Source organism: Rhinolophus ferrumequinum, chromosome 15, assembly GCF_004115265.2.
Source record: "Rhinolophus ferrumequinum isolate MPI-CBG mRhiFer1 chromosome 15, mRhiFer1_v1.p, whole genome shotgun sequence".
NCBI lineage: Eukaryota > Metazoa > Chordata > Mammalia > Chiroptera > Rhinolophidae > Rhinolophus > Rhinolophus ferrumequinum.
The window spans coordinates 44,371,606-44,391,098 of NC_046298.1; the positions used below are offsets into that span (position 1 = coordinate 44,371,606).

The following is a 19,493-nucleotide window of genomic DNA, read 5'->3' on the forward strand; positions in this document are numbered from 1 at the left end:
GACTTCTCTGGGCTCTCCCTCCCTCCTTGTGTGAGCTGAAGGAATCAGCATCAGCGTGGCCTTCGTCTGTCCTGCGGCCTTTGATTTGGTTGAAAACTTCCACCTGGGTATGGGGGTGGGCAGAGGGAGAGACTCACAGAGAAATACACAGGGAGATACTTAGATAAAAGGGTGTGTCTGTGTGTGTGTGTAAAGAACTTTGATGAGTGACAAAGAAATACATACAAGAAAGAGTGAGAGACGGTGACAGAAAGAGAGCTACTGACCCAAAGACAAGAGATGAGAAGTTAGATAGAGAGACAGGGAAGCAGCAAAAAAGGGAGTGGGAACTGCAGACCTCGAACAGAGATGTAGAAACAGAGGCAGCCAGACCCTGCCCTGCCCTGCTACCCCTTCCCTTCCCAAGGGCCCAGTATGTGTTGGTGAGGGTCTGGGATTTCTATGTCCTTAGCCCAAAGCTGGTCATTAAAAAAAGTTTAAGAGCTATGGAGTGGTAATTCATGAAGGGGTGTCCTGTGGGTTTGGGGTCTGCCTCTGATTTCCCTTGTCAGTTCCTTATTTTAAAGACCTTTTGGTCAAGACCTCTGCCTCCTCAGACCCCATTATTTCATCCCAACTCATTCTTCAGACAGGGAAAACTGGCTGCCTTCTGCGGCCTGGCCCAGGGTACCACTGACACCCTCATTAAGGCTCTGGTGCCCCTTTTGATGGATTTTCCTGGCCCATTCAAGGCCTGTCAGTGTCCAAATGACCCCCGATCCTAGCCTGGGGTCAGGCTAATTGGTCAGAACCTCATGCCCTACTCAAGCTGGACAAATTTAAGGTTTCTTTCTTTCCCAATGTGGGGTAAAGGTTGGGACAGGGAAGGTGGTGGAAACCTGACTCCAACTCCCTACCAGGGCCAAATTCTCTAGCATCCTGATCTCCTATCATTCAACCTGCTTGTGCTCCTACTGTGATGGGTAGTTCACTACCTCAAAATAAATTCTTGCCCCATCTGACCAAGTAAATTTCCCATTCAAACCCTAGCTCCCATTTAGTTGCTCACATGTTCCAGTTTTTAAGCTCCTCCACCCACTTCTTGACATATCCCCTCGTTGTTCTCTCCAGGATGGGCAAAGTGATGTCCTCTGAGATCATATGGTCAGTAACTCAGAAGCCAAGGGCCTCCAATGGCCAAATCCACCCCAGTTGATCTGACAAGCTGTGTATGAGAGCTGATAAACAGGAGGCATTCAAAACATTGGCTGTCATCATCATCACCCTCGAGTTTATCCGAAAACTCCTATTCATCCTTCAAAACCCCATTTGGTTTCACCACCTGTCTTGCACAGATTGAGCTGTCAAGATCAGAGAGCTGTGATTTTGTGACCATTTGACAAGTTACCAAACTGATACCCAGAGCAGCCAGGCCACCCCTGATGTCCCTCAGCATCCAGCTCTCTTCTTCCTCTGGTTGCCCAATTCCCGGGCATGGGCATCAGGCCCGGCCAGTCCGGCTGAGGAGTGTGCAGACGCAGGCAGTGTCAATTCTAATCCATCGCCAGCCCACACGGCCCTGGGCATCAGTGGTCAATGCCCGCACATAGGATTGCTTGGCCTTACACTCAGACACCCAGTGCCTCCGGTCCACACCCCGGCAGCCGCCTCCACCTCCATCGGGGCCACCTTCCCCAGTGCTGTCAGTCTTGCACCGAGTCTCAAAGAAGTACTGGCGAAGGGGACTGCCGCCAGCTGCAGGCACCTCGCCTAGCACCTCCACCTCACGCCCACGCAGGTCCACAGCTGTCCGGCGGTCTGTCACCCAGCTGCTGACTGCATCGCACACCGCCAGCTCTCCCCGGCGACTTGCTGGTGCTGTCTCACTCACCCCTCGCCTACTTCGGTTAGCTGGGCTGCCTGCTGGCTCCCCAAAGGCCCCGGCCTCCAGCAGAAAGAGTAGAGGAGGGCCCGCAGGGGTACCCCTGGACAGGACAACTCGAGGAGACAGGAGGTCCCACTCAGGGGCTGGAAATGGGGGCAGTGGTGAGGGTGGGGGGTGGGGTTCCACTGGGACACTGGGGAGAAGGCAAAGGAGGAGGATGGGGAGGGAGCATGAGGGGTGCCGGAGCATTTCGCTGAGCACCTGAGGATGAAGACAGGGAAGCTGGAGTTAGAAAAGAGGGTAACAATTTAGGAGAGGACCTGCATGCCAGAACCACAGGGGGGCATTTGTTCTAGAACCTTGGGGGACCCTATATGCTAGGATTGAATAATATCCAAATTTTAGATTAATCATAATTATTCTACCTCTATTACTAATAATAGCCAACAATTGGAGAAATACAGGCTCAGAGAGGTTAGTGACTTGTCCCAGGTCACACAGCCTGCAAATGCCAGAGATGGGACTCAAACCCTGTCTGAGCAACTCCACTCTGCCATACTGCCTTGACAACCCCAAGGAACCCTAAGTCCTATAGCCTGGAGGAGGTTTGAGGTTCCAAAATTCTGAGAAAGACCATGATCTGAAATCCTACAGAGACCCAAGTTCAGCTCAAAACTGCCACTAAGAAGGCAAGACACTTTCTCTCCCAGGCAGGGCCTCAGTTTCCCTGTCTGTGAAATTGACCTGGGGCTGGGAGATTCAGGTGGGGGTGTGGACACTGCAGTTTCTCTACAATATTCTGGAAGCCTGTAGTTCTGGGAAAGGGTGGTGTGGAGGGGACTGGGTAGTTACCAGACCTGTCAGCACCTCCTCCGTCTCCGAGCTCCCAGGGTGGGGGCCCCCTGGCTCCAGGGGGGCCCTGTGGGGGACACAGGTGGCCCCCTCCTTCCTGACATCTCAGGAGACGGAGGGGGCAACCACCTAGGTGAAGAAGGGAACAGGCAGGTTATATAGGCAAGTGGGGGAGGGGGCCTGATTCCCTGGACACTCCCCTTCAGAGTGTTCCTCTTAAAGTGTAAGGTACCCAAGAGTCAAAGCCTCACCCCCTTCCAGAGGCCCCTTCCCTGCCCAGGTGATGGCTCCTGGCTGGGATGGGAAGCAGATGCGGGGAAAAGAGGGGAGGGGAGAGGCTGGAAAAGATTACATCCTCCTGGGCCCATTCATCTCCCAGACAGGGCAGGGGCGGGGCTGGCCTGGACACCCGGGTCCCTGAGGGCCCACACTCAAGAAGCCCTGGGTCCCCGAGGCTGCTTCCTGGAATGTTCTCTCCACACAGGACAGGCCAGGGCCCGTCCAAGACTTCTACTGCACATACCTGGAGTGGCTGCCTGCCCTGGCTGGGAGATGGGTAATGGGAAAGTGGGGTGTGAAGAGAGGCACATGTTGACCCAACCAGGACCAGGAGTGTAGGGTCCTCAGCTGCCTCCTCCCTCACACCAGGAGTCCTGGTCCCCAGCTGCCTGTCCCTTGGAGTCCAGCCCCCCCCAGACCTCCCCTCCCAGATGGAGAAGTCCAGGACCCCAAATCCTTCTTCCCTCAGACTAAGGAGTCAGGGCCTCCAGTCCCCTCCTCCCTCAGACCCAGGCGTCCAGGCCCTCAGCCCCTCCTCCCTGAGAGTTCTGAAGTTCAAGGACCCGCCTCCCCAGGTGCTCAGATATACGGACTCCCAGAAGATTCAGGCTGGGGCTCAGCATTCCTGAGACCTCACTGGGGGTAACCCGCTTCTCATCTCACACACTTTTCTCCTGCCTCAGTTTCCTCCGCCAAGCCCCGCCCCCGCCGGCCCCGCCCACGTCCCTCCCTACCCGGGGGCAGGGCGACCGGGACACCGGAATCCCAGGGGAGGAGACGCCGAGGCTCTTACCTGGGGCGTCCTCCTCTGCTCCTCCGACTGCCCCTGGGGCGGCGGCGGCTCCTCCTCCTGCTCGCTGGCTGCACGGACGCCCGCTCGCCCGCCGGTTCCTCGCTGCACACGCTCAGGAGGGCCCGGGTCGGGCGCGGGGGCGTGGCGGCGCCCGACGGCGGAGGAGGGGCCGGGGGATCCCGCCTTCCACACGCGGGCCGGGACCTCGGAAGCCTGGCCTGGCTCGTTCAGCCCTCCGCCCGTCTCAGTCCCAGGAGGCCAGGCGCCAGCCCCCTCCTCTCTCAAACCCAGGAGTCCGGGGTCCCTCAAGCCCTCTCTTCCCTCAGACCAGTAGTCTGGACCCCCGGCCCTTTCTTCCCCCCGTTTCAGCCCCCTCCTCCCTCAGACCCAGGAATGGGGACCCCTAGCCACCTCCTCCCTCAGACCCAGGAGTCTGGGCCCGAGATTCCTTTGCATTCTTTTGCCAATTAAGTGTCAATCCCCAGGCAGATTCCCATCCTCTGCTCTCACCCCCACTTTCCCAGGAGCTCCAGCCCAGACATTAACCAGCTGGGCTTGGGCAGTGATAAGGCCCGCCGCCCCGGGAGACAGTGGATGTGGCGGCTCTCCCGCATAGTCCTCTCTCCTGGAATTTCCTGGGTGGGGACTGGGGAGAGGGTCTTGTCCTGAGCTCAGATAAGAGAAATTCAAGGTAGTATAGGATTCGGAGATAGACAGGTATGACTTGGAAACAGAATGACCTTAGAGAAAGAAAGCGAATAGTGACAGATGAAGGCAGACCGGGACAGGCACAGAAACGGAGAGGAAAAGGGGACATAAAGCCAGAGAGAGGGACCCTAAGACAGACGGAAATGGGAGTTGGAGTTCCAGACAGTCCTGCTGCAGAACACTTCATCTCTCCCCTGGAGCTATTTTCAGGAGGAAAACTGACACCTGTCTTGGGGGGTGGGGGTAAGAGGCATCCCGTACCCCTCCCTCAATCTAAATATAGCATGGCAAGGTGGCAGGAAGGGTGTCCCCAGATTAGGGTGTTCCCCTCTCCTCTTCCCCATCCCAGCCAAGGCAACATAAAAGGTGGCTGCAGTTGTTTATTGGGGTGGGGGAGGGGCGCTTCTCAGTCATTGAGTGTCCATTCAAGTCACCGCCCTGACCTCTCCACACTTTCCCCCACCCCTAAGCACCCAGCATGTCCCGCCCCCTACCAGAGGGACTCTGTGTAACTCCTAGTCTCTGACGGGGTAGTACAGGTGAGTTCGCAAAGAAAAGTAACTGGGCAACAGTATCTGTCCCCCCTCTCCCCATACTCTGGGTCTCTGTCCCTCTCTGTCTGGGTCTCTGTCTCCCTTTCTCTGAGTCTCTCCATCCCCCTCTCTCTGGGTCTGTGCCCCTCTCTCTGGTCCCTGGCCCCTCCTCTCTGGGTCTCTATCTCCCCCCTCCGTTTTCCACCCCCCCATGCCGGTCCCCCTCTGTCTGGGTCTCTGCTCCTCTCTCTTTGAGTCCGTTTCCCCTCCCTCCTCTGGATTTCTTAGCTCCACTCTCTGGTTCTTTCTCCTGCCTGTAGGTCTCTGTCCTCACCCTGAGCGTCTGACCCTCTCCCAGGCCACTGCCCTGCTCTCTCCTCCTCCTCCTCCCGGTGGGTGTTTCTCTTAGCTTCTGTCTCTGTTCTCTCTGCAGATCTTGGGTTCCTTTCTGCGTGTGTCTCCTCTTCCAATCTCTATGCTGGGCTCTGTACCTGCCTACAAGACTCTGTTTTGTGTTTGCAACAGTGAGGGACTCTGTCTCCATTTCTGTCTCCAGATGTGCTTTTCTCTCCATTTCAGAGGGAAGTGACAATCTAAATTATTTCCGACCTTTATCAAACTCTTCCCACAATCTGTATTTTCTTCTTTCTCTCTGTATTAAAGGTGGTTGGATTAAATCACAGGTTTTCAAACTGAATTTCTTAGCTGCATTCTGAGTTGCCAAGAGGGGCTCCAGAAGAGGTGTGTTCCCCTCAAACCAGTTCCCTTCTGATGTGTCACCCTGGTGCCTCTAGGTAAAATTTCATTTGACCAAAAAAAAAGTAGGGGGGGGGAGTTTGTTAGAGCTAAAAAGAAGAAGAAGAACAAGAACAACACTCTGTAAACCACTGGATGGGTTTTAATAAATTAATACAAGTAAAGGACTTTGAATGATACCTGACACATAGGAAGCCCTATATGTGTTAGTGATTTAACCCTCCCCTTCTTCTTTTCCTCGTCCTCGAAATGCCCTTTTAGTACTGAAAGACTTCTGAAACTGTATGGCTGTGTGACTCTGGGTAACATCCTCCCCTCTGAGCCTCAGTTTCCTTGTTTGTGAGGCTGTTTGGACTCAGAGGTCCTGTGCGTACCAGCAGGCTGATGTGGCAGGCAGCCTGCCACAAGTCCTGGCCCCTGGTGACAGGCCGCGTGACTTGGGAAGCCATTCTCATGCTCTAAGACTCTGGTTTCTCCCCTGTTTGTCTGATGGGAGGATGGGGTGGCGTGCCCCAATTTGGGGATTTCTTTGTGATTCCATGGAATAGAGACTCTGTGTATCTCTCTCAGTCTCAGAGCACTAACTTTTTCTCTCTTGGCTTTCTCTGGGGCACTCTGGTCTGCCTATAGCTCTGGGTGTCTGTCCCTCTTTCTCTGGGTGCTGGACACCCCCTCTGGGTCTCTATCCTCCACTCTTGGTCTCTGTCCCCCTCTCTTTTTGGATTTCTGTCCCCTTCCCTCTGGGTCATTGTCTCCTCCTCCCTGAGTCTCTGTTCCTCTCTTTGGGCCTTTGTCCCCTCTTCCCTGGGTTTCTGTCTCTTTCTTTCTCTGATTCTCCATCCCTCCTCTGGTCTCTGTCTCACTCCTCTGGGTTTCTGTCCCCCCCATCATGTCTGGACAGAGTACAGTGTCATCCCGTCGCTCTCTTCCCTGTGGCTCTGATCTCCATTCCTGGAAGCAAAACTGTAGGGGAGGACAGATAGTAAGGGGGTTTGAATGGCAAAACGAAGCGGGTTGGTAAACAGGAATGTCTACATCTTCCTACTTGACCCAGAGGCTCTCTTCATGAACAACTGAATCTATGGATACAGAACCCAGCCCCACCCTTATGGTGAGTGACACTGGGCGAGCCAGTTCAGTTTTTCTCCCAGAGTCCATAATACCACACTCTCTCCCTGATACATGATTCCTCCCCAGTGCTGTTATCCTCAGGTTCTGGTGCTACCACTAAATGCAAAACAAACCAACATAGCCCTGTGGAGCTCATACACACAGCCCAACTCAACCCAACATTCCTACGGGACTCACAATGACACAACTTGATGTAACTCAGCTCAGCATGGCCCTACGAGACTTGAATGGTTATACAACTCAATACAACTCAACTCCAGTGGCCCCGAAAAACTTCCAGCCACATAACTCTACACAATCCAACCCAACAGAATCCTGGGAGACTCATAGGGTCATACATTCCAAGCCAACTTAACCTGATGTGACCTAGAAAGCTCACATTCTATCACTTGACTCTTCGTATTTCCACATGACTCACAAGTTCACAGAACCTAAAATAACATAGCTCTAGAAGAATCACGAAGTCACACAATTTTCAACATGTCTCAACTCCACAACACCATGCATGAGCACGCAATTAGTCCCAATAATGCCGTGGGTGGCCACCTAACTTGACCCAACATGGCCCTGGGGGACTCATAAAACCACAGAATCCTGCACAACATAGTTGGACACAACTCACCCAGACTGACAACCCAATCCAGCATGGAAGTAAGAAACTCACAAAACTATGTGACCGAACCTTTTTTCAACACTACCCCAAAAGACTCCACGAGACTTGCACAACCCAATGCAATACAAACTAGCACAGTCTCCCCCTCAACTCAGCATAACCCGCTGCCATTCACTGCCACCTAAGGAGGTACCCATAGGAGCCACCAACCCACAACTCAAGACCCAATAAGACTCAGTGTTCCCCAACTCATTACCACTTAACCTAGTTCTTCCTAAACCCAACCCCCTCCCCCCAACCTTGCCCTTCATCCCTCCCTTCCCGCCTCCCTCCAAGGAAGTGTGAGGTCCTGCAGGCCTCAACTGTCCCTCACACTTCGGTGACCATGTGTTTCCCAGGGGGTGCCCAGAGGGGAGGCGGTAGCTCAGGCACCTCTCCATCCACCAACCCGCCATTGACCTTGCCCTCGAGTGGGCCACAGGGCTGCGTGTCCACATGGCTATACATCCCAGGCTCCTCTCCCTCTGTCTCCCGGTGGTAAAAGTAGCTGAAGTTGGAGACAATGACGGGCACAGGCAGGGAAATGGTCAGCACACCAGCGATGGCGCACAGTGAGCCCACTATCTTGCCACCCACAGTGACGGGCGCCATGTCGCCATAGCCGACTGTGGTCATGGTGACCACTGCCCACCAGAAGGACTCAGGGATACTGGTGAAATGGGAGTCTGCCCGGTCGACCTCGGCAAAGTAGACTGCGCTGGAGAAGAGGACCACACCAATGAAGAGGAAAAAGATGAGGAGGCCCAGCTCACGCATGGAGGCCCGTAGCGTCTGGCCCAAGATCTGCAGGCCCTTTGAGTGCCGGGACAGCTTGAAGATGCGGAAGACGCGCACCAGTCGGATGACGCGAAGGATGGCCAGTGACATGGCTGGCTGGCCCACCCCCCGCTGCCGGGCCAGCTCGGTGCCCAGCGCCACAAAGTAGGGCAGGATGGCCACAAAATCAATGAGGTTCATCACATTCTTGAAGAAGGCCGCCTTGCTTGGACAGGCCAACAGGCGCACCAGCAGCTCGAAGGAGAACCAACAGATGCACAATGTCTCTACCACAAAGAATGGGTCATCGAAGGGGGTGCGAGGTGGAGGTCCAGGCACAGGGTTGGAGCTGTTCAGCCGAGTAAGGAACTGCAGGAAGGAAGGGGTTCAGGGAGGACCACACCAGGCTGGGACACACTGGAACAGCCACATATGTTGTTTAAATATCCAACTACTTATCTACAAATTGCTCAATAGCCGCTGCCCCAGGAGGCCAGTGACTCAGTTGTCATAGACTCTTTCCAAGGACCCCAGGGCTTGTCCCTGAATGTCTGACTTTATGGTCCCTCATCTTTTACTGGAGGGGCCTCATAAAATGATGCTTGAGTGGGACTCAACCTCTTCCCTCCCAAAGCCTGCCTCCAAGCATTGATTTTTCTAGGTAGGGAGGATCCCCACCCTGGCCCCACACCCTTGTGCAGTGCCCTCCCAAACCCAGCCCAGACTATAATGGTTAAAGACTTTTCTGTCTTTCAAACCTGGGGGCTCTCCCCTCACTGCCTCAGCCCAACTTTCTCTGTGATGTATTCTTCCTACCCTAGCCCTATGGGACCCATCCCTCTGTCTCCAACTCTCTCAGCTACTTTCTTCAGGACCGATTCTCACCACTTCCACTCCATCCTTCCCATTGGTTACTGTCAGGTGCACAGACCTGATTTTTCAGGCTCTCCTCCACCCACCACCTTTGATTTCCTAATGTACCTGTACTCCTGTCCTCCTGCCCTCCTCAAGCCAGGTTTCTCATCTACTTTAACCCTGCCTTCTGAAAGGGCAGGCCCACCTATTCAGATCCTCAGGCCCGCCCCCAATAACTGTACCTTCCCAAGCCCCAGCTTTTAATGGTGGAATGCCCTGGTCAGGCCCTGTCCCTGGGTTGCTCATTCCTCAAAGCCCCTTGCCCCACCTATGATTGGCCAGGTCCTCCCACCAGACCACCATGCCCCGCCCACCCACAGCCAGACCCCACCTTCCTGAGAGGCCCGCCTCCTCCTGCCCCTTAACCCGTGTTTTGATTGGCCGGGTTCCCGTGGATCCCGCCCGTCTCCTCCCAAACCCCGCCTCTCTTCGCGGAGGCCCCGCCCCCTCACCGGTCCAGCGGCAGGCACCGCGGTAAGTCCCGGGTTGTCGCGGTCGTCACGGAAATCGGGCAGCGTCTCGAGGCAGAAGACAACGATGGAAACAAGGATGACGAGCACAGAGACGACAGCAAACACGCGCGCGGCCTGCGAGCTCTCGGGGAACTCGAAGAGAAGCCAGAGCTGGCGCGCGAAGGCGCGGCGGGGCAGGGGGCGCTCCGGCGGCACGGCGCAGCCCTCGTCCTCGCGCAGCCGCGCCAACGCCGCCGCGCCCAGCCCGTAGAAGGCCACTTCCTCTAGGAAGACGTCGAGCGGCACGTGCGCTGGCCGCCGCAGCCGCCCGCCCGACTGGTAGTAGTAGAGCACAGCGTCGAAGCTGGGCCGGTGCCGGTCGAAGAAGTATTCGCCGCGCGCCCCGTCGTAGAAGCGGCCGCGACGCGCCGGGTCCCCGAGCAGCGTGTCCGGGAAGCGGCCCAGTGTGCGCGCCCGGGTCTCGAAGCGCAGCCCGGCCACGTTGAGCACCAGCCGTTCGCAGCAGCCGCACGGCGGCGGGCACCGTGGCTCCATGGCGCACGCAGCCCCGGCGACCCGCGGACAAACGTGTGGCCCCGACGCCCGGCCCGGCCCGGCCCCGCCTCGGCCGCCGCCGCCGCCGCCCCAGCCTGGTGTCCGGTGTCCACGCGTAAAAATAGCCCGGCCCTCCGGCCAGGGCGCGGGGGAGGGGGCGCCGTGACCCCTGCAGGGCAGAGGGTGGCTGCGCACCCTCTGCCAGGGCGCCCTCCCTTTCTCCCCAGCGGCTGCCTTGCTGCGTTTTTTCCGCGTCCATTCCGTTTTCAGGTCCCCTTACCCTCCGTCTATCACCCGGGATCTCTGTCCTGCGTCTCCGGATTTCCGTGTGTCTCTATCGCGTATGTGTCTCTCGTCTCTTTATGAGTATCTGAGCTCCTCTGTTGGAGTCACAAATTTCCACCTCTTGCTTTCTCTCATTCTCTTGTATGTCTCTGCGTCTGGCTATGCCTTTGATTTGGGTGTGTGTCAGGGATGTATCTCTGACTGTCTTTATGGGTCAGTTTTGCCGTTCTGGGGGACCCTGTGCCTCGGTGTCTCTGGATCTCCGTCTGTTTTGATTCTTGTTTCTCAAGGGTCCGTCTCTGTTTAGCTCGTTTCCCATGGTCTCTGTCTCTCCCTCCTGTCTGGTCTCTGCTTATCTCTCTGGGTTTCTTCTCTCATTATCTCTTAGCTCTCTGTGTTTCTGTCCCTGGGTTTCTCTGGGGCGCCCCTTTGGGTATTATTTTTCCCCTGTATCTGTGAATTACTGCGAGTTTCTGCCTCAGGGTCTCCGGAGTCATATTCTGAATCTCTCTCTGACCATCACTCTTAAGTCAGCTCCGCCACTGTCCTGCTGGTTCTTGCCCGTCCTGGGACGCTCCAGCAGCTGCAAACCATGAACATGTGTCCCCCTCACTCGGTCCCCTCGCCAGGTTCTTCCCCGGGGTCTACACCTGGATTCTCTCCCAGATATTCTGAGACCCAGCAAGACTTGAGCTGTAGCCCTGTATAGCGCCAAAGGAGGCCAGGCCTGCCAGGAACGGGTGGGGGGGTGGGCTGGGCGGATGCCGCAGGGTCACTCGAAGGAACCGAAGGACAGACAGACGATGGCCTTCCAGCCACTGGTGTCCTATAACATCGCGTAAAAATAGCCCCATCGGATGCGCTTGCGGGGAAAGTGGTGGAATTGGTCACCCGGACTTCAGGGAATGCGATCCTGGGCGCCCTCTGCTGAACGAGTGGAGAAAGACACTGAAGGCTATAAAACTCCCTGCGAATTTCCGCACTTGCTCTTCCTGTCTACAATTTCTGGGATGCTATGTCACCTTCCCTCTGGATTTCTGTGTCCCGCTTTCTTGGTCTCTGTCTTCCATCCCTCTGGGTGTCTATGTCCCTCTCTTCTATGGTCTTTGACTCTCCCTGTCTCTGGGTCTCTGTCCCCCCATCTCGATGATCTTTTCTCTCAGGTCTCTTCTGCCTCCTCTTTTCTCTCATCCTCAGAGACTACAAAGAGACCCCTCTGTGTGGGTCTCTGAACTTTCTGTGTGAACTGATTCCCCTCCTCCCTGCATCCCTGTTTTTATACCTCCTACCACCGAGCCTGGACACGGTTGCTCCTGTGTCACTTCCAGACAATTCTGCCACCCTCAGCCCGTTTGAAGCTCAAGCTGTCCATGAACACCTCTTCCCATCGTTCCCTAATGAACTCATTGCTTTCCCTTCTGGCCACTCCTGCTCAGGAAGCTTTCAGATCCTGGCTCCCTGTCCATCCCTCTAAAGCTATTGTCATAAGTCCTAGTAGTTTCAATATCCCCATGATGATTCTGCTAAAACCTGGCCTGTACTGGATTGTCTTTTTCCCAAAGGAACACATTCTTGTCCTACAAGGTAGTTCTGAACCTTGTCACCCCATCTCCTGGAGTCCATGTCCCCAGCTTTTGGTGACTCCCTCAAACAACAGACCATCTTGGAAAGCAACACGATGTGACTTCCAAGGTTGAGACATAAAAAGCAACTTCTGCCCCACTCTTTTCCTTGGGACACTTGTTCAGGCCAGGTAGAGAGGCCCGGGTGGAGAGGGTCTGAGGCTATGGCCCTCAGCCCTAGCTAAACTCACAGCTGATCACCAGCACCGACCTGTAGCCAAGGGGAGCACCTTGGAAGCACATCTTCCATGCCCAGCCAGGCTATCCCTACTGACACTCCTGCAGTAGATAAGCCACCCCACACCCCCCAAGCCCCAAATTGCACATTTGTGAGCGAAATAAATAACCTTTCTTGTTTTCAGCCATGCAGTCTTTGGTGGTTTGTTACAAACACCATAGTAAGACAAAACCAAGAATATGACCTCTCAGTACTCCAATCTCATTTTCATTGATCTTGGCCTCCGCCCTGCCCCAGCCACCCATCTTCTTTTCTTTTCTTTTTTTTTTTTGTAAGTTTCCTTGAGCTTCAATTTGCATACCATACAATTCACCCATCTAAAGTGTATGACACAATGGCTTTTCGTATATTCATATGAAATGTTGTGCATCCATCACCGCAATCAATTTTAGAGCATTTTTGTTAAATCTCAAAGAAACGGCACCCCTAACTGTTGCCCCCTAATCGTGCCACCCACTTTCATGATCATACCCTTGTCCTTAAGACTCTCCAGTAACTCCCCCCTCCAAACTCTGTACTTTTATCTTCCCAACTTGTCTGTCCTTGCTCTCCTTTTCCCCACCAACTAAATTTTTAAAGCTTGCGAACTCACCAGCATGTACAATGCATGGACCCTGTTAGCTTTTTATTATCTCTGACTTCCCCCACCTTCTCCTCCCTTCTCTCTTCCTCCTGCTTCCACTGTCCCATGGTCCACCAATAAAATCACTGCCTTTCTGATGTCTTTTAACTCTCTTGCTTATGACCCCCTCCAGAGCACTGTTGAGGCAAAACTCTGACCCTAGTACATCCTTCTCTCACCTACTCTGTGCCTTCCCAGGGGGCTCTGAGTGGGTCTGGACCCCAAACGCCAGCCCTGCCTGCAACCCTATTGCGTGTCCCTTATCAATGTACACTCTGCCTCCCCGTGATGGCTGTTATCCATCTTCATTCTCTTCAAATCCCCCATAGCACCCTGGCCCTCGCCTCCTTCAGTCAGCTGATTACATCCCTCATTCCACTGAAAACATAGAAGCTACCAGAACACTTCATCTTCTCTCAGCACCCCCCACATATATACACATATACTACTAAATATATATCTAAACACCCCTATAGCTTACTATGAAGAGAGATTTTAGACAGCTCTGGCCTACATGCAAAATGTAATACATACGTGTATATACATACCTGATGTACATATGTATACATGTGTATATATATATACATATACATATTTATATGGTTTGTTTGTTTATACACATCTTTCTGCAGCCCATTCTGTCAGCTGCCCAGATGCTCTGTCTTTCATTTGTCCCACCCAATCCAAGCCCAACATCTTGCCTTATGTCCTGGATCCCATCACCCTGGTCCATCCACAGACTCTGCTCCTCCCATCACTCCTAATTTTCATGTGTCATCAATATGGGAGGCAGAATGATGGCCTCCCCAAAAGATGTCCATGTCCTCATCCCTGGAACCTTCATATATTACCTGATATGGCAAAAGAGACTTTGGATGTGATTAATTAAGGCTCTTGAGTTGGGGAGATTGTCCTGGATGATCTGGGTGGGCCCAATGTCATCATAAGGGTTTCTATAAGAGGGAGGCAGGAAGGTCAGATTCATAGAAGATACGAGGATTGAAAGGGTCAGAGGAGAGAAGATGCTACATTGCTGGCTTTGAAGATGGAAGAAGGGGCCTTGAGCCAAGGAATATAGCCAGCCTCTAGGAGCTGGAAAAGGCAAGCAAGGAAACAAGTTCTTTCCTGGAGCTTCCAGAAGGAACATACCCTGCAGACCCATTTTAGACATCTGATCTTCAGGCCTGTATGATAGTAAATGTGTGTTCTTTTAAGCCACCAAGTTTGTGGTGATTTGTATAGCAGCAGCAGAACACTAACAGTCTGTTTCTCCCATTCCTTTGCATCGTCCCCGTTTATAATAACACCTTTTTTTACTTTTAGTTTTGAAATATTTTGAGACTTACACAAGAATCGCACCATTTGCAACGATACAGATGGACCTAGAGAACATTATGCTAGGTGAAATAAGTCAGTCGGAGAAAGACAAATACCAAATGATCTCACTTATATGTGGAATCTAAAGATCTGAATAAATGAGCAAGTAAACAGAAATAGTCTCAGAGATATAGAGGAAAAACTGATGGTTGCTAGAATGGACGGTGGTAGGGATAAGGAAGAAGGGGAAGGGATTAGACAGCATAAATTGGTAACAACAATATTGCCACGGGGATATGAAAGACAGTTTGGGGAATTTAATCAATAATGTAAAGATTTTGTAGGATGTTAGATGGGAACATACATGTCTTATTAGGGAGACCACTTCATGGACGGTGTAGATGCTTGACCACTGCACTGTACACCTGAAGCTGAAGTTGAATAATATTGTATGTCAACTATAATATATATAGTCACGGGATATGGAATACAGCATAGGGAATAGAGTCAATGGAATTGTAATAGATACATACGATGTCAGAGGGGCAATAGATTGGGGGAGGGAGGTTATCACTTTGTGAGGGGTGAAATGTCTAACTATTGCATTGTTTTGTACATCAGAAATTCGTTTAAAAACTGGAAAAACGTAAAACAAAATTGCAAAGATAGCACAATTTGTGAATATCCTACGCCCAATGTCCCCTAATGTTGGCATCTTACATTGCCATACCACCTGCATTAAAACTAAGAAATTGACACTGGTACAATACTATTGACTAAGTGACTTTCAGATTGCCTCCGTTTTCCCACTAATGTCCTTTCTCCATTGTACGATCCAATCCAGGATACCATGTTGCATTTAGTTGTCATGTCTCCTTAGTCACCTGCAATCTGATCGTTTCTTACTTTTTCCTTGTCTTTAATCACCTCAACGCTTTTGAAGAATACTGGTCAGTTATTTTGGAGACTGTCTCTCATTTTGTGTTTTACTGTGATTAGATTGAGATTATAGTGTTGGTTTTTTCTGTGGGGGAGCATGCCACAGACACAAAATTCCCCTCTCATCACATCATATAGGGGGCACAATATTGATATGTCTTATCATTGGTAATGTTCACTTTGATCACTTGGTTAGGGTAGTGTCTGCTGGGTTTCTCCATTGTAAAGTTTGTATTTTTCCCCTTGTAATTAATGACTATTTAGGGGAGCCATGTTTTGTGCTCAGTCAAGTTTATCAAGGTTTAATTTACATACAATAAAATTTACCCTTTATAGTGTACATTTCTATGAGTCTTGGCAAATGTATACAGACATGTAACTGCCACTCGAATCAAAATATAGAAAAGTCCCACCCCTTTCCTAGAGTTTCCTCCTTCCCTTTGTAGTCAGTCAACCGCTCTCCTCTGCACCCCGCCCCACCCCCGGTTTCCTGCTCATGGAAACTACTTACTGCTCTGTTTTCTCTCCCTCTGTCCCTGTAGTTTTGTTTTTTCCAGAATGTCAAATAAATGAAACCATGCAGTAGATAGCCTTTGAATCTGGCTTCTTTCACTTAATAAAATGAAGATTCATTCCTGTGGTATCAGTAGGTCTTTCTTTCTTAACTTTCTTAACTCTCGGTTGTATTCTAAGGCATGGATACACACCCATCTGTTTATCCATTCACTCTATGAAGGACATTTAAGTTACATTTCATTTTTGGTGATTATGAATAAAGCTGATGTAAAAATCCTTGTACATGTTTTTGTGTGGACATAAGTTTCCAGGTCTCATGAATAAGATAAGTAAGTAGTTAAGAGTGGCCATGATAGGTGTATAAGTAACTTTTTTTGCCATCAGCAGACAAATGTATCATAAGACTTTTTATCTTAATATCTTTTCTATCTTAAAAAAAAACCTCCTTGACTCTACTTCCCTCTCCTGCTCTTATCACCTCTCTCTGCTCTCTTTGTAGCAAAACTTCTCTGAAGAATTTTCCCTACTTGAGGTCTTCCCTTCACCTCCCTCCCATTGTCTTGTCAAGGTCACCTATGGTTGCCAAACTTCAGTCCTTACCTTTTGCATTGGACACACTGAACACTGCCTCCTTGAAGCATTTTCCTTCTTGGCTTCCTGGACCCCTCACTACCCCAGTTTTCCTCCAAAATTCGTGATCACTCCCACTCAGTCTCTTTTGCTGGTTCTTCCTGCTTTATCTAAACTCTAAATGGTGGAGGGCCTTGGGACTCGGTGCTCAGACTTCTCCCCTTCTCTATCTTCTCTCATCTCCTAGGTGAGCTCATTGATCGCATGGCTTCAAATACTATCTTTATTCCAATAACCCCCAAATCTGGGTTTTCCAGCCCCCGACTCTTCTGTAATTACCGTATGTCCCAACTTTCAACTCCACAACTGCATATGAGTGTCAAATGGGCCTCTCTGACATGTCTAAGCCCACAACTCCTCCTCCATAACCCCACTCTTCCCTATGCCTTCCCTCATCTCTAGAGAAATAGCACTATCAATTACCAAATTGCTCAGTCTACAAATGTAGGAGTGAGTCTATTATTAAGGACTATTATTAAGGGGAGATTAGCTTCATTTTTTCCCCCTTCTCCTGCCCCCCCGCCCCGCCCCACCACACTTGGTTCAAGCCGTTGTTTCTCAGTCTAGTTGTATAGGACACAGCTCTCTGGCACATGCTGGTATTACAAGCCTTGCGCTTCCCTCCCCCGCCACCGGGAGGCAGTCAGTAGCCAGCAGCACACTGCAGCCTGTAGCAGCCCAGCTCCAGGGAGAGCCTTGTTCACAATCTTAGCTGTAGAGGGCGCAGCTCACTGGCCCATGTGGGAATTGAACTGGCAACCTCGGCATTAGGAGCCCGGCACTTCAACCACCTGAGCCACCGGGCCGGCCCTTAAAATTGTTCTTTAAACTTGTTACTCTGAAATGATTTCAGACTTATAGAAATGTTACAAAAATAGTACAGAGCTCCCATATATCCTTCACCCAGCTTCCACCAATGTCAACTTCTTACATGACCAAGTACAATTATTTGTCAGGAAATTAAAATTGATATAATACTATTAACCAATAATACTGTAGACCTGACGAATTTCACCTCTCCCATGGATGTTCTTTTTCTGGTTCAGAATCTAATCCAGGATTCCACATTGCATTTGATTGTCTCCTTAATTTTCTCTAGGAGTTAGTTTTGACTTCTCTCTTTTCTATACACTCTACTCCCACTCTTACAGCAACTGAATAAGTGAGCTCTACTTTCACAATATATCCCGAATCCCACCACTTCTTTCCACCTCACTGCTACTGTCTCGGTCCAAGTCACCATCTCTTCCCTGGAAATTGTAGCCTCCTACCATGTTTCCCCAAAAATAAGACCTAGCCGGACAATCAGCTCTAATGAGTCTTTTGGAGCAAACATTAATATAAGACCCGGTCTTATTTTACTATAACATAAGACCGGGTCTTATATAATATAATACAAAACCAGGTCTTATATTAATTTTTGCTCCAGGAGATGCATTAGAGCTGATTGTCCAACTAGGTCTTTTTTTCGGGGAAACATGGTAACTATCTCCCTGTTTCTGTTTGAGCTCCTTCGCTGCATTTTTAAAAATGCATTAAAGTGATCTTTAAATATATATATATATATTAGATTACGTCCTCGTGATCAAAACGCTTTAGTTACTTCCTATTTCATTTCAACGATAATCTGTCCTCTCCCCCATGTAATACTTGATTCAGGCAAGGATCAGCAATGGTTGCTACAATCGTGAGGTGAGAGATGGTTGGGGAACAGAATATTTGCAAAGCTTCACTGCTCAGATTACCAAAGGGAAAATGTACCTTTATAAAGAGAGATCTGGCAGTTATATCCTTGACGAGGTGACCAAACTCAGCATCCTAATAGGGGAACCATTTGACATTATGAACCTCCAGATCTGATACAATATGACTTCTGAAGTAGCACCAGGAAAATGTTCTTGCCAAAAATGCTTCAGTCTATTCAAACCTTCAGACTCAATGTCCGTTGTATAGGCAAAGCCGGGGGCGTGCAACAAACTAAACAATAGAAGGAAACAATCAGACAAATCTAGATTATGGGACATTTAACTGGAAACTAGTCTGACCTCTGGGAAAAACCAACATAATGGGGAAAAAAGTGTGTGTGCGTGTGTGGATCTATTCTATATTAAAACAAGGAGATATGACAACTAATGCAATGTGTGAACCTTGACTGGCTCCTGGTTTGGATCAAAACAAAATATTCTTGGGTCAGTTGGGAAAACTTTCTTAGGGGTGAAAGTAATTTTGTGGTTATGTAGGAGAATTGGCCATATTCTTAGAAGACATATACTGAAGCATTTAGAGGTGAAGTGCCTCAGCAATTTCCTTTCAAATGGTACAGAAAAAAAATACATTATTAAGGCATTTAGCTTTGTTTATTTTCTTTAAATTTTATTTTGAAATAATTTTAGAATTACAGTAAAGCTCCAAAAAATAGTGCAGAGTTCCCACATACATACATAAAGCAAATATGTCAAAATATTTTTGAAAGAATGTGCTCTTATATTACTCGTTTCTTGAAACATGAAATTGGTCACTTAAATTTTGTAATAATTTTCTGTAATTATCATTAAACAGGCAATTGAATCTATTCAAAAAAAACCTTAAAATACAATATTGAACTCTTTGCAGGTATACAGGGCCCTAAATAACACAGCTGCCAGCTCTCTGATCTCAAGGTCCACAAAGTGGGATTTCTGCCAGTTGTCCTTAAATCAGGGCCTTTGCACTTGCTGTTAGTCCCGCCCAGGTCTCCCTTCCACAGGGCCTTTGTTCAAATGTCATCTCGTCAGAAGGGCCTTCCATTAACAACCTCTCTAAAATAGCCCTGCTCTCATTGCCCATCCACTTACACTGCCCTATTTTTCTTTATTGTGCAGGCCATTATCCGAAATTATATTTACTCTTTTAAATGCCTTTATTGTCTCCCCCAGTACAATGTAAGCTCCAAGAGGACAAGGCTTTGCTTTAGCCACGTGCTATATTCCCGAAGTTCAAACAATGCCTAGCATACATTAGGCGCTCGGTGAGCAATTATTGATTTTAAGGGTTAGGCATCTAAGTAATCATACTAGT

General features: G+C 50.3%; 2 protein-coding genes across 2 annotated transcripts; both read right to left on the reverse strand.

Annotated features, from left to right (window-relative positions):
* Positions 1 to 1,060: 1,060 nt before the first annotated feature.
* NTF4 (neurotrophin 4) lies at positions 1,061 to 4,081 on the reverse strand. Its single transcript, XM_033128632.1, has 3 exons — positions 3,789 to 4,081; positions 2,722 to 2,845; positions 1,061 to 2,125 (listed from the first exon to the last, which is right to left on the reverse strand). Exon 3 carries the CDS (start codon positions 2,111 to 2,113, stop codon positions 1,481 to 1,483), a length of 633 nt encoding a protein of 210 aa, XP_032984523.1. The 5' UTR covers positions 2,114 to 2,125; positions 2,722 to 2,845; positions 3,789 to 4,081; the 3' UTR covers positions 1,061 to 1,480.
* A 1,184-nt stretch (positions 4,082 to 5,265) lies between these two features.
* KCNA7 (potassium voltage-gated channel subfamily A member 7) lies at positions 5,266 to 10,392 on the reverse strand. Its single transcript, XM_033127127.1, has 2 exons — positions 9,713 to 10,392; positions 5,266 to 8,714 (listed from the first exon to the last, which is right to left on the reverse strand). The coding sequence occupies exons 1-2, from the start codon at positions 10,265 to 10,267 to the stop codon at positions 7,899 to 7,901; spliced, it is 1,371 nt and encodes a 456-aa protein (XP_032983018.1). The 5' UTR covers positions 10,268 to 10,392; the 3' UTR covers positions 5,266 to 7,898.
* Between the last annotated feature and the right edge of the window lie 9,101 nt (positions 10,393 to 19,493).